The 19,153-nt window shown below is 39.8% G+C and overlaps 1 protein-coding gene across 1 annotated transcript; it reads right to left on the bottom strand.

Annotated features, from left to right (window-relative positions):
* Positions 1-1,700: 1,700 nt before the first annotated feature.
* LOC133139504 (class I histocompatibility antigen, F10 alpha chain-like) lies at positions 1,701-13,758 on the bottom strand. The gene is made up of 4 exons (XM_061259082.1): positions 13,671-13,758; positions 9,374-9,664; positions 9,161-9,265; positions 1,701-1,900 (listed from the first exon to the last, which is right to left on the bottom strand). Exons 1-4 carry the CDS (start codon positions 13,756-13,758, stop codon positions 1,701-1,703), a joined length of 684 nt encoding a protein of 227 aa, XP_061115066.1.
* Between the last annotated feature and the right edge of the window lie 5,395 nt (positions 13,759-19,153).

Genomic DNA, 19,153 nt, shown 5'->3' with positions numbered 1-19,153 from the left:
AATTGCACATACATTTATATACGGATTTCTGAAAAAATATTTTTCTCAATAACCATAAACAGTAGCTTACTTGTCCGTACTTGCTTTCTTATGAATGTATGTGACATCATATTTAATGGCCCAAGTCCCACTCCAAAACCAAGAATGAAATGCCAAGCATGCAAGAACATACTTGTGTTCTTGGGAAGCACATTTTTTACAAGTGTTCTTGATGAGAATGGTCTTGCAAGAACACAAGGACAGAGAAGGCTATGCATGCTTGTGATGTGCGGATATGCTGTTTGGGAGGCAAACCGGAGTCAATTGCTTCATCTGAATGATAACCCTTTGGGGTTTGTTATCCAAGAGTCAAAATTTTACTAAATTTAACAAATACAAAGTCACAGAAGCTCAAACACAGTGGAAGTGTAAGTAATTTATTTCCAGTAAATATTTTCAGTTTTACAGTGGATACAGATCAGTGTACACAATTGAGCCACAGTCACATCACTGGACAAATCCCCTTTGAAATTTGATGACAATATCACAAAAAAATCACCAGCTATATCTCGGCAGTTTTCCAAAAAGGATATTTGGAGACTCCAAAAGGACACATTAAATTATTATGTGTCTTGAGGTGTAAATACTGTATTTTGCTTACTAAATTAGACACTTTCCTGAAAGAAAGTGTTTGCACTTCACCCAGCCTTTCCCCCATACCTCTCCGTCTCAACCTCTCAACCATCTCATTGAACTCTTCTCAGGCAGAAACAAGTCGAAAGGTTTGTAGAAAAGGGAAGGAATGAAAACAGGAAGGGAACTAAAGGGGTTAAAGTTAAGGGGTCCTAATTAAATGGGTCTTATTATCAGACTTCAGGCACCAAAGGTGAAAATTAAGAAAAATTTCTATAGGCATTCTATGTGATAATAGTAAGTGACTTCAGGGTGTGTGGCTCATTAAACAGCTTTGAGTGCATTTTTTCAGACTTTCACATACAACTGCATTCTCTGCCCTTGTGTTCTTGAAGTGCGGTCTCCCGAAAGGAGCCTGCACTAGTGCACTTCATGTCATTGTTGGGAGCAAATGGAGGCTTGAAGCTTTGTCTTCTGACTCTGAAATTAAGAAGACAAACTATCTGTGACACATCTTCTAAAGATGCAGAAGAGCGTACTCTACTGTATTCATTGTAATATCCAGGCACCTTTAGCAAACAATAACCTTTCGCCTTGATGCAGAGTGAAAAGACAAAATGATGAAGATAAAAATGTTTCACCCTTTCTCCATTCAAGACATCCCCATGAATATTGCCTCTCACCTCTGCTTCTCCTCTTATAGATGACAAATGCTGGTAAAATGGTAAAGACTAGAAACACCAGCACCAGCACTACAACCAGAGAACTGATGACTGCAACATCTGAGCCTTCCTCTAGTTCTGTAAAGCAATACATTACAGAGAGATCAGTAAATAAATGATACACAGGCCATGACGTTCTAATTCAAACTACCACTGGTTTATGTTTGTGGAAAGTACCAGTCTTAACAAATACGTAATTGTGCAAAATGCAATGTTCCACCCTGTCCCAATGATTCCACAATAATGTGTTGCAGAGCATATAATTATCTGAATTACCCCAGTTTATGTCCAGCTTGTTGTCCAGTGTAAGGTGGGTGACAGAGCAGGTGTAATGATGTCTCTCTCTCAGTTCCTCTGAACGGATACTCAGGGTCCTCCTTGTCTGGTAGGTCCCGTCTCCATTGGGTAACACCTCCCCAGAATCAGCTCTTCATCTGGGATGGGATGCCCATCTCTCAGCATGGTCAGGACTATGTGTCGGGGGTAGAAGCCCGTGGCCAGACAGCTCACCTTCATTTCTCCAGTCTCAGTGCATGGCTTGTGGATCAGCCTGACTCTGGGGCGGTCTGGAGGGGGAAACAGCAGTGCATTAGCCAGAGAAAGGGCAGCTATACAGCAATGCAGGGAAGCAGAGGTTCCTCACATGGGATAAAAATGTACACCGTTTTGTTAGAAAAGGACTGTCACATAAATTTACCTACTGCACAGCGTATTCAGCTGACTCATTGAAGCCCTAACGAGTAAATCACCTGGGTCTGGGCCTTAAGTAATTTCCAGGAAATATCATGATATTCTGGTACCCTCCAAAATGGGACCTGAAAAAAAATCTATGAAACATTTTAATCAAACTATTTTCAGGAAAAACCACTACATTCTTGAAGCCCATGCATACACAACACTGACACAGTGAATTTTTAATGAATGAATTTGGAATTATGGGATTGCAAAATCTTCCAAAATGGCTACTGTATTCAATAGGCCACTTGGCATTATTCAAAAGTCTATAAAAATGCTGCACATGTTTATCATACAAAAACCTCAAGCATCACACCACTAATTTTTATTTTAATCAATCGATCGTCTTGAGGTTTCAATGTTGTAATTTCTGAATTACACAAGCAGAAAGGTCTCATGTCCCAAATTTCTGCACCCGAGTGTATGTCTGCCATTATTGCCACAGGAAATGTAACAGTCCACCAATTCCAAACTGTACAGTATAAAGACATGTGCTTTAGTTAGGCATTTTTTGGAAGGTTACTTTACCATTTCTAAACACAATGTTCTCTTTTTCCAGATAATACTTCAGTGTGTAGATACAAATAGGTTGATAAACATTTGTATAATCCATTACACAGAATGCTTCTTTCCACATAAGCTGTGGCCATTGAGGGCTGACTGTGCGATTATGCATGTTGTAACGCGACACTTCTGTTCCATCATAAGCTTCCCACACCATGACTGGGCTGGGCTTGTTCTTGTCCAGCACACATCCAGCCAGCATCTGATGAACATGAACTCCTTCAAAACAAAGAGGAAAAAAAGAAGCAAATAAGCCAATGGTCAATGGTATGCAATGAATTTTTTTCAGTTTGAATACACTCACATACAGTAAATATATTTTGCCCATAGAACTGCTTTTCACTGGATGTTTTTTGTTTTTCACACCATTCTCTGCAAACTCTAGAGAATGTTGCGTGTGAAAATCCCAGGAAATCGGCAGTTTCTAGATATTCAAAGTTGACTTTTACACGGCACCAACACAGTGAATTTTTACTGTATTCATTTGGAGTTATGGGATTGCAAAATCTGCCAAAAATGGCAATTGTATTTATTAGGCTACATGAAATTATTCAAAAGTCTATAAAAATGCTGCACAAGCTTATGATACAAAGAACAATTCTAATTCTAGAGCTCATGTGCCACACCACTAATTCTTAGTTTAATCACCTCAGAAGCAAGATCTGCTTGAGGTTTTAATGTTGTAATTTCTGAATTACACAAGCATTGTGTTTAAAAAAAAAAAAAATTCTAAGAAACTTGACATTAACTGCAATGTTAAGTCACACCTGGTCCCCTCGGTTTGTAGCCTAATGTATATGCAATGCCAGGGAAGGTGAGCGCACAAATATACTCATCATGTTAAGAATCGAACTTTGTACCTTTGAATCCTCATTGCGTAACACAGTTTGATTTTACAGTAGAAAAGCTATCTTACTAATGTTAAATACAGCTGGCTATTAATGTAATGTCGGGGACTGGCGGAGAGCCAGGAGCAACTAAGGGTAATCCCTTATAAGCGGACACGCGAACATGTTCACCACAAAACCCCGGGAGGCAAAAGAAACAGAAAATACTTTGGAGACAACTCCGACCAAAATAAAAGGAACAGCCCAAAAAACGGCTACAGGAAAATAAAGCGACCCTTAAAAACCAGGGCGAACAACCCAACCAAAATGAGTGCTACAAGCGAGCACTGCCAACCCCAGACCGGGGGCCGAAATAAAAGTGCAACCTAGTATAAAACACTAGTCAATAAAACAAAGAACCTTGAGACGCAGCTCAGGAAAAACACAAACCAAAATACAAATACCGGGGACAACATCCCTCACCAACAAGCTCACACGAGCTATAAATGAAATCAAAAAAACAAAGAACCTTTCGGAAGGCGTCAGCAGTGCACACAGCACCAACAAGCTGAGCGTCTTCCTTACCTTTTCTTTTAAATGTGAAAGAAACCCGAACCAGCACGATACCTGACTCATATAAGACACCAAGTCAATCGCGTGCATACCAGCTTGGTGCAAGAGCGCACAGTTGACACCAAAGCGCCGACCGACAGCTAGCGATGGCATTAAATACCCTCAGGAGGTAGGCTCCCCTGGCACTAATGAGGGCCAGGTGAAAATAATGAGCCCCTGCCCTCTGGTGGCCACAACCGGTCACTACCTTCCACCCATGACAATTAATCCTGTGTTAACAACTGCAGCCAGTGAAAGAATAAGAAGCGCTGTCATTCCCTCTATAGCACCTCAAAGAGCCAACACCCCAAACTCAGTCCCGGGTTCCTTTAAACAAGGACCTTTAGCCAATTTCACTCAAGTCCTCTCACCTACCTTTATTTGGTTTCCTTCAGACTGAAACTGATAACCGACAGGCACAAAAGTCATGGCTGACTGACTGGCATATTAAGGAATGAGGAGACTTATTATTAGGTTAGTTATTAACCAGTTTTTTGTTTACCCTTTCATGCACAGCTTGGGACCCTACATCTATATCTTTGCATATCTTGTGCATCAAAGGGTTAAAAAAGCAAAGTACTCCCGTTCAACTAAATACACCTGATCCTACAGTCAGTGGCGATTCTAGAATTATACAAATTGGGTGTCAAGGGGGTGGCCAAGGGTACTTTAGGGGGTCCATAATCCATAAACATGAGTGCAATTGTCAAAAATAACCCACCAAACATGATATCCTATAAGGCATATCATATGTATTAATTTTATTTGCAAACAAACATTTTAGCATTGTGCCTGAAGATACTAGAATTGAAAAAATTAGTTCACTTAAAAAAATACCGGCAGCATTGCTGACAATCTCCTTAATGTATTACACAAATTTGCAGGGCTCAGTTTGCCTGCTTTGGCCCTGACAAGGAGGACTAGATGGAGAGCTATTCTGGCCCTCAAGGATCTCAGGTGCATGGGGAGACTTGACTGGTGGCCTTAGGTGGGGATCTGTTTACATCCTGTCGAACAGCTGCAAGTCATGACAAATAATATTTAATTTTCTGGTCTAATAATTCCTTGACATATTTGGAATTGAAACAGAGATTAATTAAAGGAGAGGCACCTCATGCCCACAGTGAAATATGGTGGTGGATCAGTGATGTTTTGGGGCTTTTTTAATTCCAAGAGTCTAGGTAAAGATCAATGGTATAATGGATTCCACCGAGTATCAGGCCAGTTTGGCTGACAATCTAGTTGCCTCTAGCACCTCACTCCACTGACTGCCTGTCATGGCTCGCATCAAATTCAAAACATTGGTGCTAGCCTTCCAAGCAGTTAAGGGGTCAGCCCCAGTTTACCTCCAAAACATTATCAGACCCTACACCCCTGCCAGACCTCTTCGTTTGGCCACCACAGGCTTCTTTGGTGCCTCCCCCTCTCCAAACTTCCACCTCCCGCTCACGACGACTGTCTGTTCTGGCTCCACGGTGGTGGAACGAACTCCCCTTGGAGGTCAGAACAGCAGAATCTCTTACCACCTTCAAGCGCAGACTGAAGACGCACCTCTTCAAGCTGCACCTCTCCCTGTCCCTCCCTACCTCCCTGTAAACCTTAATTGTTGTCTTTATGTCACGTTTCATGTTTGTCATGTCACGTATTATGTTAGTCTAGTATCACCACGTTTTTATGTTTCATAGCATATTATGTTTCATGTTTAGTTGTTGTTACGATTTAATTGTTAGTCTTGCCATGTCATGTTAAATGGTAAATGGCAGGCATTTATATATAATGTTATATAATGTTATTTAGTTTATTTAGTTTATTGTCATATTTCGCAAACTTGTTATGTCACAATTTATGTTTCATGTTACGTTGTACTGGTCATTGATTAGCATACACTTTTTCATGTCTTTCTGCAAATCTTGCATTCCTGCTTTCTCTCTCTCCCTTTCTGTCACTCACACCCTAATTGTTTCAATTTCCCTTGTCTACTTACTAATCTACTAATGCTAGATCAGGATTGGGTAATACTAACATTCTAATCATGTGTTCATGTTACCTTACTTTTCTTGTGCATGTAATTTACTAATTTACTAATGCTAGGGCAGGATAGGTTCATTACTAACGATTACTAATTACCTCGTGAACTTGTCAATCCTCCACACCTGATTTCCATTTTCTTGCTACTCTCAAGCTAATTGTCTACACCTGTCTTCACCTGCATATAAAACTCAGTTTCATGTCTTATCTTTGTGAAATTGTTTGCCTCCTGTTTGTCAGTGCAGCGGTTGAGCACTATTGTCAAGTCATTTGGCTGCCTGTTATGAGCAAAGCCTGTTTATTGACCATTGTTTATTGACTTTTGTTTTGTTGACCATTGCCTGCCTGTACCGTGACTTTGCCTGCTGTTTTTGTGCTTTTGCCTTTCGGAGCAGACTTTGGTTTTGATTCTTGCACCATCGTTGACCCTGAGCCTGCCAACCGTCCACCTGTACTTCTGCCATGCTGACAGCTTTCCTGGCTACCGGACTTCCCGCATGGTGTACCAACTATGAGACTGCCTTCTGCGGTACTGCGCTTTGGTTTTCTGGCTGGATATTTATGTGTATTAACATTGCTTGTTTTTGACTACGCTCTCTGGATATTCCCCAAATAAAGCCCTGATGGGACTTTACTACACTACTGTTTCTGAGTCATGGTCCAAACCCCCCACGCACCTGTCTCACTTTACCTGTGATATTGACTTGTGTATTAGGATGTTTTGTTTGTCTAGGTAAGCAGTATTTGGCTTGGTAAGCAGTTTGTTCATACATTTGCGTGTTGCGGTACTACAATATAAAAAAAAATAAAGCAGAAAGAAAAAATACAATGATCAAATAGGCCCTGGTCCTTTGTTGTGCAGGTTGCAGGTGAAATTCTGCTTCCCTCTAGGATTTTTTTTGGTTATGGGTATGCACTTTGCACTTTGTTGTATGTCGCGTTGTAATGTAATGTAACAAGGCTGAGACTTCGCAGTGGGTGGACTTTCAAGCAAGACAATGACCCAAAGCATACTTTAAAATCCACACACATGGTTCTCTGACAACAAAATCTATGTTTTTACAATGGCCATCTCAAGCACTGGACCATAATCCAATCAAAAACCTGTGGGCTAAACTGAATCTGGGCAGCTAATGAGCACACACCCAAGAATGTGAAGGATCTTGCAAGGATCTGCATCGAGGAATGGCCTGATATCCTTCCAAATGTATTCATATAGTCCTTTTCTAGACACTCCAACACTTTACAGTGATTGGGGGGAAACTCGCCTCAACCACCACCAATGTGTAGCACCCTCCTGTGTGATGCAATGCTGCCATTTTGGGCCAGAACACTCACCAGCTGAAGCAGAGAGGCAAAGAACAATATTTTTGAATTTAAAAAAAAATTAGGTGGCAGGTTGAAAGAGCCAGGTTTGGAATTTAGCCAGGACACCGGGGAACCCCCTACTCTTTGCAAAGAGTGTCACTGGTGCAACATTGGTTCAGGAGGTAAGATAGGTCATCTGGCATCTGGCAGGAGGGTTTCAAAGTATCCCTGAGCAAGTCATCTAACCCCCAATTGCTCCTGACAGATCCTGACAAGCTGCTTGGTGCCTTGCATGGCAGCCAATTTTCTTTGATGTGTGTGTGTGTGTGAATGGGTGAATGAGAAGCATGAATTGTGCAGTGCTTTAGATAAAGGTGCTATATACATGAATGTAGACCATTTACCATGACCATTTTTAATGACCACAGTGATTCAGTGGTCTTCCATCCAACTTCTCCTCTCTTTGGCTGAAGCAAAAGAGTGACGGCTTTTGCTGTGGCCGCACCGAGACTGTGGAACAAACTGCACCAACACGTTCAAATCCCAGCTTCTATGCCCTTGTTTTTAATTCCACATGAGAATTGTCTTTGTTATTGTTTTTGTATTATTATTACAGGACTGTGCATGTTTGTTTTTTTCACTGTTCTTATTTTGTACATATATAGTAATTAGAAATTGTACAGCACAGTAGTCATTTTAAATTTGCTTTATGAATAAATGTGACTTGACATTGACTTACTAAATATCACAACGTGTACAGTAGATATAGAGGCTGCAAGTATTCAGAGCCTTTACTTTTTGCACACTTTATTGTGTTGTAGATTTAATTTAAAATGGATAAAATACAATGTACAATCCCATCAATCTACACACAATAGCCCATAAATACAAAGTGAAAACATTTTTAGCAAATGAATTAAAAATCTAAAACTGAAATCTCACATTTATATAGGTATTCAGACCGTTAATTCAGTACTTTGTAGAAGCCCCTTTGAGGGTAGTTCTGCCCAACGATTTCTATTTTTGTCTCATCACACCAGATAATATATCCTCATTCTCTCAGACCTCAGCTGCTTTGTAAAGTACAAGTGGGCTGTCATGTGCCTAGCCACTCTATTATAAAGGCCTGCAGTGCTGCTAAGAAGGTCATCCTTCTGGCAGGTTCTCCCATCTCCACTTCCAACGCTCTGTAAGAGTGGCCGTTGGGTTCTTGGCCACCTCCCTGGTGAAGACCCTTCTTGCCTGGATACTCCGTTTGGCTGGACAGCCGACTCGCCTTCCTACTCTTTTTCACTCTCACTCTCACACCCACACTCTCACATCTTTCCTATAATCATTTATATTATTATATATTTTAATATATATACAGCATGTACATTATATACAAATGAACTTGACAGGTGAAATAGAAAAAGAGGTGCTGTTGCCTATATGTTGATGTACAGATAATAGCCTGCACTTGTGGCATGAAGATAGAGGAGCGTGAAGCTGTGTCTTCTGACTCTGAAACTGAGAGGACAAACTATTAGTGATACATCTTCTAAAGGGGCAGAAGAGCACACTCTACTGCAAACACTGCTGAAGATAAGTGCAATACTTTTTCACTTACCTTTAGCAAGCAGCCAGGATGCAGAGTCAATTCTCAGGGTGGTCTAGGAAACTACAAAGTGACTGCAAAAAGACAAAATGATCAAGATAAAAATGTTTCACCCTTTCCCCATTCAAGACATCCCCATGAATATTGCCTCTCACCTCTGCGCCTCCTCTTATAGATGACAAATAAAAGGATGGTAGAGACAAGAACCAGAACCAGCACTACAACCAGAGAACTGAGGACTGCAACATCTGAGCCTTCCTCTGGTTCTGTAAAACAGAGCATTACAGTGAGATACTCAATGCAATGTTCCACCCTGTCCCAATGATTCCACAATAATGTGTTGCAGAGCATATAATTATCTGAATTACCCCAATTTATGTCCAGCTTGTTGTCCAGAGTAAGATGTGTGACAGAGCAGGTGTAATGATGTCTCTCTCTCAGTTCCTCTGAACGGATACTCAGGGTCCTCCTTGTCTGGTAGGTCCCGTCTCCATTGGGTAACACCTCCCCCAGAATCAGCTCCTCATCTGGGACGGGATGCCCGTCTCTCAGCATGGTCAGGTTGATGTGTCGGGGGTAGAAGCCCGTGGCCAGACAGCTCACCTTCATTACTCCAGTCTCAGTGCATGGCTTGTGGATCAGCCTGCCTCTGGGGCGCTCTGAAGGGGGAAACAGCAGTGCATTAGCCAGAGAAAGGGCAGCTATACAGCAATGCAGGGAAGCACAGGTTCCTCACATGGGATAAAAATGTCCACCATTTTGTTAGAAAAGGACTGTTACATAAATGTAACAACTGCACAGCGTAGCACCCACAGTACTGCAACATACACTCACTGAGCACTTTATTATACAGCCAATCTGCCTTGTGTCAACATTCCAGGCTGGTGGCGGTGGTGTAATGGTGTTTTCTTGGCAAACTTTGGGTCTGTTAATACCAATCAATCATCACTTGAATGCCACATCCGATTTGAGCTTTATTGCTGACCATGTGCATCCCTTCATGGCCACAATGTACTCATCTTCTAATGGCTACTTCCAGCATGATAATGCCCCATGTCACAAATCAAGTCGTCTCAAACTGGTTTTATGAACAATGAGTTCAATGTTCTTCAGTGGCCTTCTTACTCACCGGATCTGAATCCAATAGAACACCTTGTGGATGGGCTGTGATAGAACAGAAGACAAATCTGAAGAAATTGTGGGAGGCAATCATGTCATGGAACAGAATCTCAAAAAAAAAAAAAAAAATTCAATATCTTCTGGAATCCATTCCACAAAGAATTGAGGCTGTTTTGAGAGCAAAAGGACCAGTGCTATCCAGAAAAGGCAGTCAGAAAATATTTTTACATTTACATTTAAAACAAAACAAAGGGCTGGCCTGGGCAGGTTGGATCCAGGATACTCTCCATGTAGATGATGGGGACTACAACATAAACCATGATAACAAAATTATTTAAAACATATTAAATATCAAGTTAAATGTGAATGTATTGGGACAGTGGCACAATTTTGGTTGTTTTGGCAGTGAATTCTAGCATATTGGATTGGAAAATAAACAATGACGATTAATGAGATTAAAGCACTGTCAGCTCTAATCTCATGGTCTCTAGGTGTGTGTAGGAATTACAGCCCTTTTATAGCTTCATATTCCCCATATTTTCAGGCAGTGGTTTTCAAACAGTGTTCTGCGTGGCAAGGTCAAGTGTGCCTTGGATTTTTGAAGGACCAAATACATTTTTATATAGCCAAGCTAAGAGATAGATTCATATGCTCTGGTATTGTTTCTTAACAATGCAAAACGTTAGGTCATAAGCACTTATTTATAACTTCAACCTCAGATTCTTATTTAGTCAATTTGGCTGCGGAAAGAAATGGGGGAGGGGGGATTATTACTTTGTTGTACATCAACAAGGCAATAGCACTGCAGCCAAGACATATTGTAGCAATGTTAACACTCAGCGTAGTTTTACATTGATTTCAGTTTTGTACAATGGACAGGTTGCACATATGTTAACACCGGCGCTCATTCCATGTTGTGCAATTTCTTGCTACAATCCATTTCTGTAAATCTTTTTTCATAAATGGTGTGTTTGTATGTGTGCAGAGTTTGTGTTAACACAGTATACAGTGGGAGCAATAATTATTTTATCCCTTGCTGATTTTGTAGGTTTGCCCACTTACAAAGAATGGAACTGTGTAGAATTTTAATCATAGGTACATAGGTACATTGCTACAATATGTCTTGGCTGCAGTGCTATTGCCTTGTTGATGTACAACAAAGTAATAATCCCCCCTCCCCCATTTCTTTCCACAGCCAAATTGACTAAATAAGAATCTGAGGTTGAAGTTATAAATAAGTGCTTATGACCTAACGTTTTGCATTGTTAAGAAACAATACCAGAGCATATGAATCTATCTCTTAGCATGGCTATATAAAAATGTATTTGGTCCTTCAAAAATCCAAGGCACACTTGACCTTGCCACACAGAACACTGTTTGAAAACCACTGCCTGAAAATATGGGGAATATGAAGCTATAAAAGGGCTGTAATTCCTACACACACATAGAGACCATGAGATTAGAGCTGACAGTGCTTTAATCTCATTAATCATGTATTTTTGCATGAAATAAGTATTTGATCCCCTACCAATCAGCAATAATTCCGGCTCCCACAGACCAGTTAGTTTTCCATTAAGAAGCACTCCCTCATCTCAACTCATTACCCAAAACACCTGTCAACTCTTTACATTGTTATGTAGCTGTATAAAAGACACCTGTCCACACAATCAATCAGATTCCAACGTTTCCACCATGGCCAAGACAAAGGAGCTGTCTAAGGACATCAGGGACAAAATTGTAGACCTGCACAAGGCTGGGATGGGCTACAATAAAATAAGCAAGCAGCTTGGTGAGAAGTTAACAACTGTTGGAGAAATTATTAGAAAATGGAAGAAACACAAAGTCACGGCCAATCTCCCTCAGTCTGGGGCTCCACGCAAGATCTCGCCTCGTGGCATATCAATGATCATGAGAAAGGTCAGGGATCAGCCCAGTACTACACATGAGGAGCTTGTTAATGACCTGAAGGCAGTTGGGACCACAGTCATGAAGAGAACCATCAGTAACACACTACACTGTGAAGGATTAAAATCCTGCTGCGCTCGCAAGGTTCCTCTGCTGAAGAAGGCACACGTACAGGCCCGTCTGAAGTTTGCCAAAGAACACCTGGATGATCCAGAGGAGGCTTGGGAGAAGGTGATGTGGTCAGATGAGACCAAAATAGAGCTATTTGGCATCAACTCAACTCGCCGTGTTTGGAGGAAGAGAAATGCTGAGTACAACCCCAAGAACACCATCCCCACTGTGAAGCATGGAGGTGGAAACCTTATGCTTTGGGGGTGTTTCTCAGCTAAGGGGACAGGACGACTTCACCGTATCGAGGGGAGGATCAATGGGGCCATGTACCAGGAAATTTTGGGCAACAACCTCTTTCCCTCAGTGAGAGCACTGCAAATGGGTCGTGGATGGGTCTTCCAACATGACAATGACCCAAACATATGGCCAAGGCAACAAAGGAGTGGCTCAAATTATATATTAAGGTCCTGGAGTGGCCTAGCCAGTCTCCAGACCTAAATCCCATCGAAAATCTGTGGAGGGAGCTGAAGCTTTGAGTTGCCAAGCGACAGCCTCGGAACCTTAAGGATTTGGAGAGGATCTGCAAAGAGGAGTGGACCAAAATCCCTCCCAAGATCTGTGCAAACCTGGTGAAAAACTACAACAAACGTCTGACCTCTGTGCTTGCCAACAAAGGTTTCTCCACCAAGTATAAAGTCCTATTGTTCTATGGATCAAATACTTATTCCATGTGAAAATATGATATTAAATTTATAAAATGTATATGTCCATGTGTATTTTCCTAGTTCTGGATGTGATGCTTTGACTTGTGGTAGAACCTATGCACTTGTAAATCGCTTTGGATTAAAAGCGTCTGCCAAATGACAAAAATGTAAATGTATATGATGTTGTTATTGTGGATTATTTTGTGATATTCTATCTCTCAATGTTAAAATGTACCTATGATTAAAATTCTACACAGTTCCATTTTTTGTAAGTGGGCAAACCTACAAAATCAGCAAGGGATCAAATAATTATTGCTCCCACTGTATAATAGGCAGTTTGAAGCATTGAGAGAATCTTTTTTTGCCTCATCCTTCTTGGTGGAAATGAATCATCTTCATTCTGACATCCTTGGACAACTGTTTAGAGGAACCTATGGTTGTTGACATGAGACAGAACAGCCACTGCAGTTGGATACTTCAGAAGTCATGGAATTTCAGTGCTGGAATTATACTCACCTGACCCTAATGAGTAAATCACCTGGGTCTGGGCCTTAGTAATCATATTTTTAAAAAGTAACAAATAATAATCCAAAAGGGTTCCCAAACTTTTGCACAGGGTCTTTTTCCTTTTTTATCATGTATAAACAGTAAAAAATGAAAATAAAAAGCAATCTTGCCTTAGAATTTCAGAAAGGTCTCATGTCCCAGATTTCTGCACCCCACTGCTATTATGGCCACAGGAAATGTAACAGTCCAGCAATTCCAAACTGTACAGGATATCAGGGTATAAAGAACTTTGAACTTTGTATAAAGAAGGTTACTTTACCTTTTCTTAACACAATGTTCTTCTCTTTCTCCAGATAGTACTTCAGTGTTTGGATACAAATAGGCTGATAAATATGTCTATATTGCATTGGCCAGTATTCCTTTTCCTTTGTGGACCACATAAGCTGTGGCCATAGAGGGTTGATGGTGCGATTATGCATGTCGTAGCGTGTCGCTGCTGTTCCATCATAAGCTTCCCACATCGTGACCAGGTTGGCTTTGTCATTGTCCAGCACACATCCACCCAGCCTCTGATGAACATGAACTCCTTCAAAATAAAGAAAAAAAAGAAGCAAATAAGCCATGAGTCCCAAAAATCAACCCACTTACTTTCTTGATATGATTGCATGAAAATGCAATGAGAATATCCATAGTCTAGTGCCCTCCTCAATTGAATGTGTGACCAAAAGAATACAGTAAAATATCAGACTTTGTTGTATGTGCAACATCTATTGAAAATGTCCAATGCCAAAACTTTGAATATTCATTCATAAAGAAACTTTCTTAATTCCCTCTGTCTTCCTACTAGCTGTGATTGTAACTAACTTCTGTGAATGTACCTGTTAAGACTGGTTTATATTTTGTTGGGCCACCATTGCTGCAACCAGTTTATACTTCAGAAATTAAATATATTTTTTAGTTTCAGTTGAGTGACATTGACGTTGAGTGTCAAACATCTGGTTGTTGCACTCAGCTCACCTCCAGTGTGATTGGAGAGGAGGTTTACACGGTGTGCTGGACTGCTCATGGAATTATAAACATGTTCCATCACAATGTTTGCACCTTCAAGGATAAAATCTTCAACAACATTTGTTGAGCTTGGTTGGCTTCGAGAGATCCATTTCTTTATGTTGCGGTCATAGTAGAGCACCTGAAGATCATCCAACATAACCACTACACTGAATTATGGGAATTGGGTCTGTCCGTGTATAAATGTTGCAAATGCCCAGAGAGAGTGTGACCCTGTGGGGAACATCAACAATCATTAGTAGTGTTGTGAAGGCAGGATCATATTTGTTTAATGACCAGAAATATGTATTGCATTACATTCTTAGGACTTTCCTATACAAATGGAAACATGTACTGCACATACAGCACAAAATCCTTACACCTGCAATCAAACTTTGCAAGGACAACTGTCTGTGTGTGCAGGTCTGTGTCAGTGAACAAAGTCATCTTAAATTTTATTTTCAGGAAACAGATAATATAAAGGACTATAAAAAATAAGCTCCAAAAGTAAATACATGTTAAGAATGAAGGTGAAAGATTCATCTCTCACTTCAAGGCTGGAGACTTAATTCATTAACAAAAAACAGTACTTGATCAAATATGTGAAAATTCCAGAATGGGTTTAACTAGTAAACAGTTGGAGTGGATTGACGTCACATTTTGGTACAGTATGAATAAATATGACATATAAAACTGCTTTGCATTTATTATGGAAATGTAAACAGTGGCAAACTGGCCATAATTTCCTACCGAATAAAATTAGGCACATTAACACTAAATCATCAGGAACTCACAATTTTGAATTCAAGTCCCACGTGTTTTTAGAGACTGGGTCTTATTTCTTGAACATGAGCAGAATGAATTTGTCCGAAAATTATTCGGAAATGCATTTACACAAATAATGTGGGATTTATCTAAATTTTCAGATTTTCAGTCAGTTTTTTTTATGTCTCCAAAGAACTTCAGGATTGCTCTCAGCTGTTTGGGTGGGGTCATCCCTATGTTCCCACAGCCCTATGTTCCCACATTTCTAAGATTTAATTTTTTTTCAAAATTAAATGTTTATTATTGATCGTGTAAACTGAACTTTATATATTTAGATGTCAAAATAGTCCTCAAAGGACAGCACTTGCAGATGCCTGTTCCTGGCACATAAAAGGTTGAAAAGTACTGATGTAGAGCCAGTTTTAAGTGAACTGCATAAATAGTGATTTTTTTTTTTCTTATTTTGCTTGTTTGCTTGTTCATTAAAAACTTATAGATAATTGAACGTGTACTGTGTCTAAATTGCACAAACATACACTGGATTTCTTCAGGTCCCATGCAAGCAGCCTGCTGAGTGTGAAGTTAACTGAACATAGAGCTGTGGGAACATAGGGCTGTGGGAACATAGAGCTGTGGGAACATAGACACGCTCCCGTTTGGGTTGTGTGCAATCCCAGGCCTGGGAACGCCTCGGGATCCCCCAGGAGGAGCTGGAATGCGTTGCTGGGGAGAGGGACACCTGGAATACCCTGTTTAGCTTACTGCCACCGTGACCCGACTCCGGATAAGCGGGTGATAATGGATGGATAGTTCTGTGAATATTTCTAAACTACCCAATAAAAGTGATTGTTAGTTAGTTAGTTAGTTAGTTAGACAGACAGTTAGTGTATTAATCGGATTAGTACTGTACAATATCTAGATTAGTAGTAGTTAGTAAGAATAGTGCTTTACAACATTTAACTACCAAGAGAAGCAGGAAGTAAGAATCGCGAGTTTGGAAGGAATGTTGAAAACTGAAACTACCGTAAACACCCGAATAGTGGGACACGCAGACAGGGGAGTGACTAGGCTGGTAAACATTCAGACGCAGACATAACAGGGGATGACAAATGAGAACTGTAATGGAAAACAATAACCAAGGATGTATGAAAAATGAATAAATAACAAGAATAAACATAAATACAGGACAGATACAGAAACATTACAAAAACGCAACTGGATTCAACATTGAAATGGGTAATTCTGGGTAATTAGTGCTTAATATTTATAGCAAACACAAAGTTTGCTATAAATATAGTTTAGATCTTCATTGCTATGGCTGTCCTCTTTTTAGATTTACATATATTGCTTTCATAGAAGATTTGGTGAATGGTGTAGGTACTTTGCTGAGTCTCATGAGTCCTAAATGACCGCAGAATAATCCCACCTGTTCATAACCGATCGAGTTCATGATAATGATGAATTAGTTTTGACGCCAAAAAAAGTGATATAAGGCTAAGCGTGATGTCCCATTTGTCCAGAAGTTATTCATTAAAATGGGATCTAAGAATTTAAAAGGTATGTTTACACAGAGATCCTACTTTTTGATATTGATAAACAAAAGCATATTATTTTTAGCAGTGTCATCAGTGGAATTAAGTGACTTGCAAAAGCCAAATGTGGGAAAAAAGAAAGAAAAAAAAGGATTCTGTTAATGCAGTGTCATGGGATGCTCCTACTGTCACTGAAATTAAGAAATAAATAGTTTGACATGTTGCAGTTCAATACATGGCACTATTTCAAATCCAAAAGATATAAATCAAACTGTTTTCAGAAAATATTTATGAAAAACACCATGCCTGGATATAAGGAATGCAAGAATGGACGAAAGTTTGAAACCTGTAAACTACCAAAACTACCCGAATAGTGAAGCACGCAGACAGGGGAGTGACTCAGGCTTGAAAACATACCGACACAGACATGACAGGGGATGACAAATACAATCAGTAGTACTGTATGAATAAACTACAAGAATAACAATAATAAACAATGATAAACTCAGGAACATAACAATGGCACTATTTAAAAATCTATACGCTATTTTCAGGAAACTCCATGAAAGGTATCCTCCAAAATGGGAACTGAAAAAAAATCTATAAAACATTTAAATCGAACTATTTTCAGGAGAAACCACTAGATTATTGATGACCATCAGCCCAGGTATACACGACACCAACACAGTGAATTTTTACTGTATGCATTTGGAATTATGGGATTGTCGTGTCTAGGAAACAACAGAATTCTAAGTCTAATCTCTAATTTGTCGAAAAACAACTTCACGAGGGAAAAGATACCACGGCAGCAAGCTCTTCAGGAAAATCAGAGTGCACAAAGCCGGATCAATTCTGCAGAATTGAACCTCGATTGTTGGTTTCACACATATTTTATACACTTCTTTCAACATAACTCCTCCTAAAAAATACCAGCTGATCTCTGTCAATCGCCCAAATTATAATTTTGCTTTGTATGCTATTCTCTAAAAATAAATGTTTTCTTTAAACATGACATTTGTTTTGTCAGCTTGTTCTTAAAAATAATTGTCGAAACTGAATGACGTTTTGTTTTGTCAGCTGTTCTTAAAAAAAGAATTGTCGTACAGGCATACAAACTGCCCTTAACAAATGTTTTCTTGTCAAAAATAAATGACATGACATTTTACATCATAAGCTATTCTTAAAATTAAATATTCTTATCGCATTATTCAGGCATACAGCTGTTCTGCAAACTGTCCTTGACAAAGATAGCCCACCCCCTCCACACAAGACATCCTGCCCTGTACGACTCATACGTGAACTGTCCTTGACAATGATAGCCACCCCCACAACGCAAGACATCCTGCACTGCAAGCTGTTTTCTAACAAAGAGGAATCATAAAAGATTAATCATGCGAAACATGGTGTTATCTGGTACTTTCCAACCTTTTCATTTAAGCATACACATTATTTGATTCAATTCAGGTTACATTTGGGTCACTATACTTCTAGCAAAAATGAGCAGTTAATCAGTTTGAAAATATATATGCATACTTAATCATACTTTTGGGCATGAAGCTTTAAGAGTTTTGGAGGAACCAGCTTGCTCAACTCTGACAGTTTGATGGTTTAATCTGATTTTGACTTGTGATTGATTTGTCATAAAACAGAGATAGAACATCTTGTTCTGTTAATTTTTCCTACAGGATTGCAAAATCTTCCAAAAATGGCAATTGTTTTCAATTGGCTACATGGCATTATTCAAAAGTCTATAACAAAATGCTGTATGCACAAGTTTATGATACAATGTACAATTCTAATTCTAGTGTTCACGTGCCACAGCACTAATTCTTAGTTTAATCGCATGATCTGCCTGAGGTTTCAATCTAAGAAACTTTACATTCACTGCAATGTTTAGCAGGTTGTAGGCCAAGTTGTAACCTGGTCCCCTTGGTCTGTAGCCTAATGTACATGCAATGCCAGGAAAGGCGAGTGCATGTTACGAATCAAACTTTATACCTTTGAAGCTTCTTTGTGTAAACCGTGACTAACGTTAAGCGCTGTTAGCTATTAATCATTTCTACACAAAAGCATATATATTCCCATGAAAAGTAGGGCAATTTGAAATTCACTAAAACCATTTGTATTAACTGAGTGCTGGTTTACCTTACCCAACAAACATAGCCTACTGCTGTCAAGTGCGAAGTTTGCTTTCAACTAAATTAGTGCTTCAGGTTAGATTTAAATGATTGTGAATCAATGACTATAGAGGCTATGCCATCTGAGAAAATACATCAAGTACATGGATAGCTAAAGCTTTTACCTGCGTTAACAACTGCAGCCAGTGAAAGAATAAGAAGCGCTGTTATTCCCTCCATAACGTCTCAAAAAGCCAATGCCCCAAACTCAGTCCCGGGTTCCTTTAAACAAGAACCTTTAGCAGATTTCTCTCAGGTGTCCTCACCTGCCCTTATATGCT

This window comes from Conger conger, chromosome 10 (genome assembly GCF_963514075.1).
Source record: "Conger conger chromosome 10, fConCon1.1, whole genome shotgun sequence".
In the NCBI taxonomy this organism is placed as follows: Eukaryota; Metazoa; Chordata; class Actinopteri; order Anguilliformes; family Congridae; genus Conger; species Conger conger.
The sequence above is the reverse complement of the archived record's forward strand: the minus strand, read 5'-3'. Positions and strand labels throughout refer to the sequence as shown.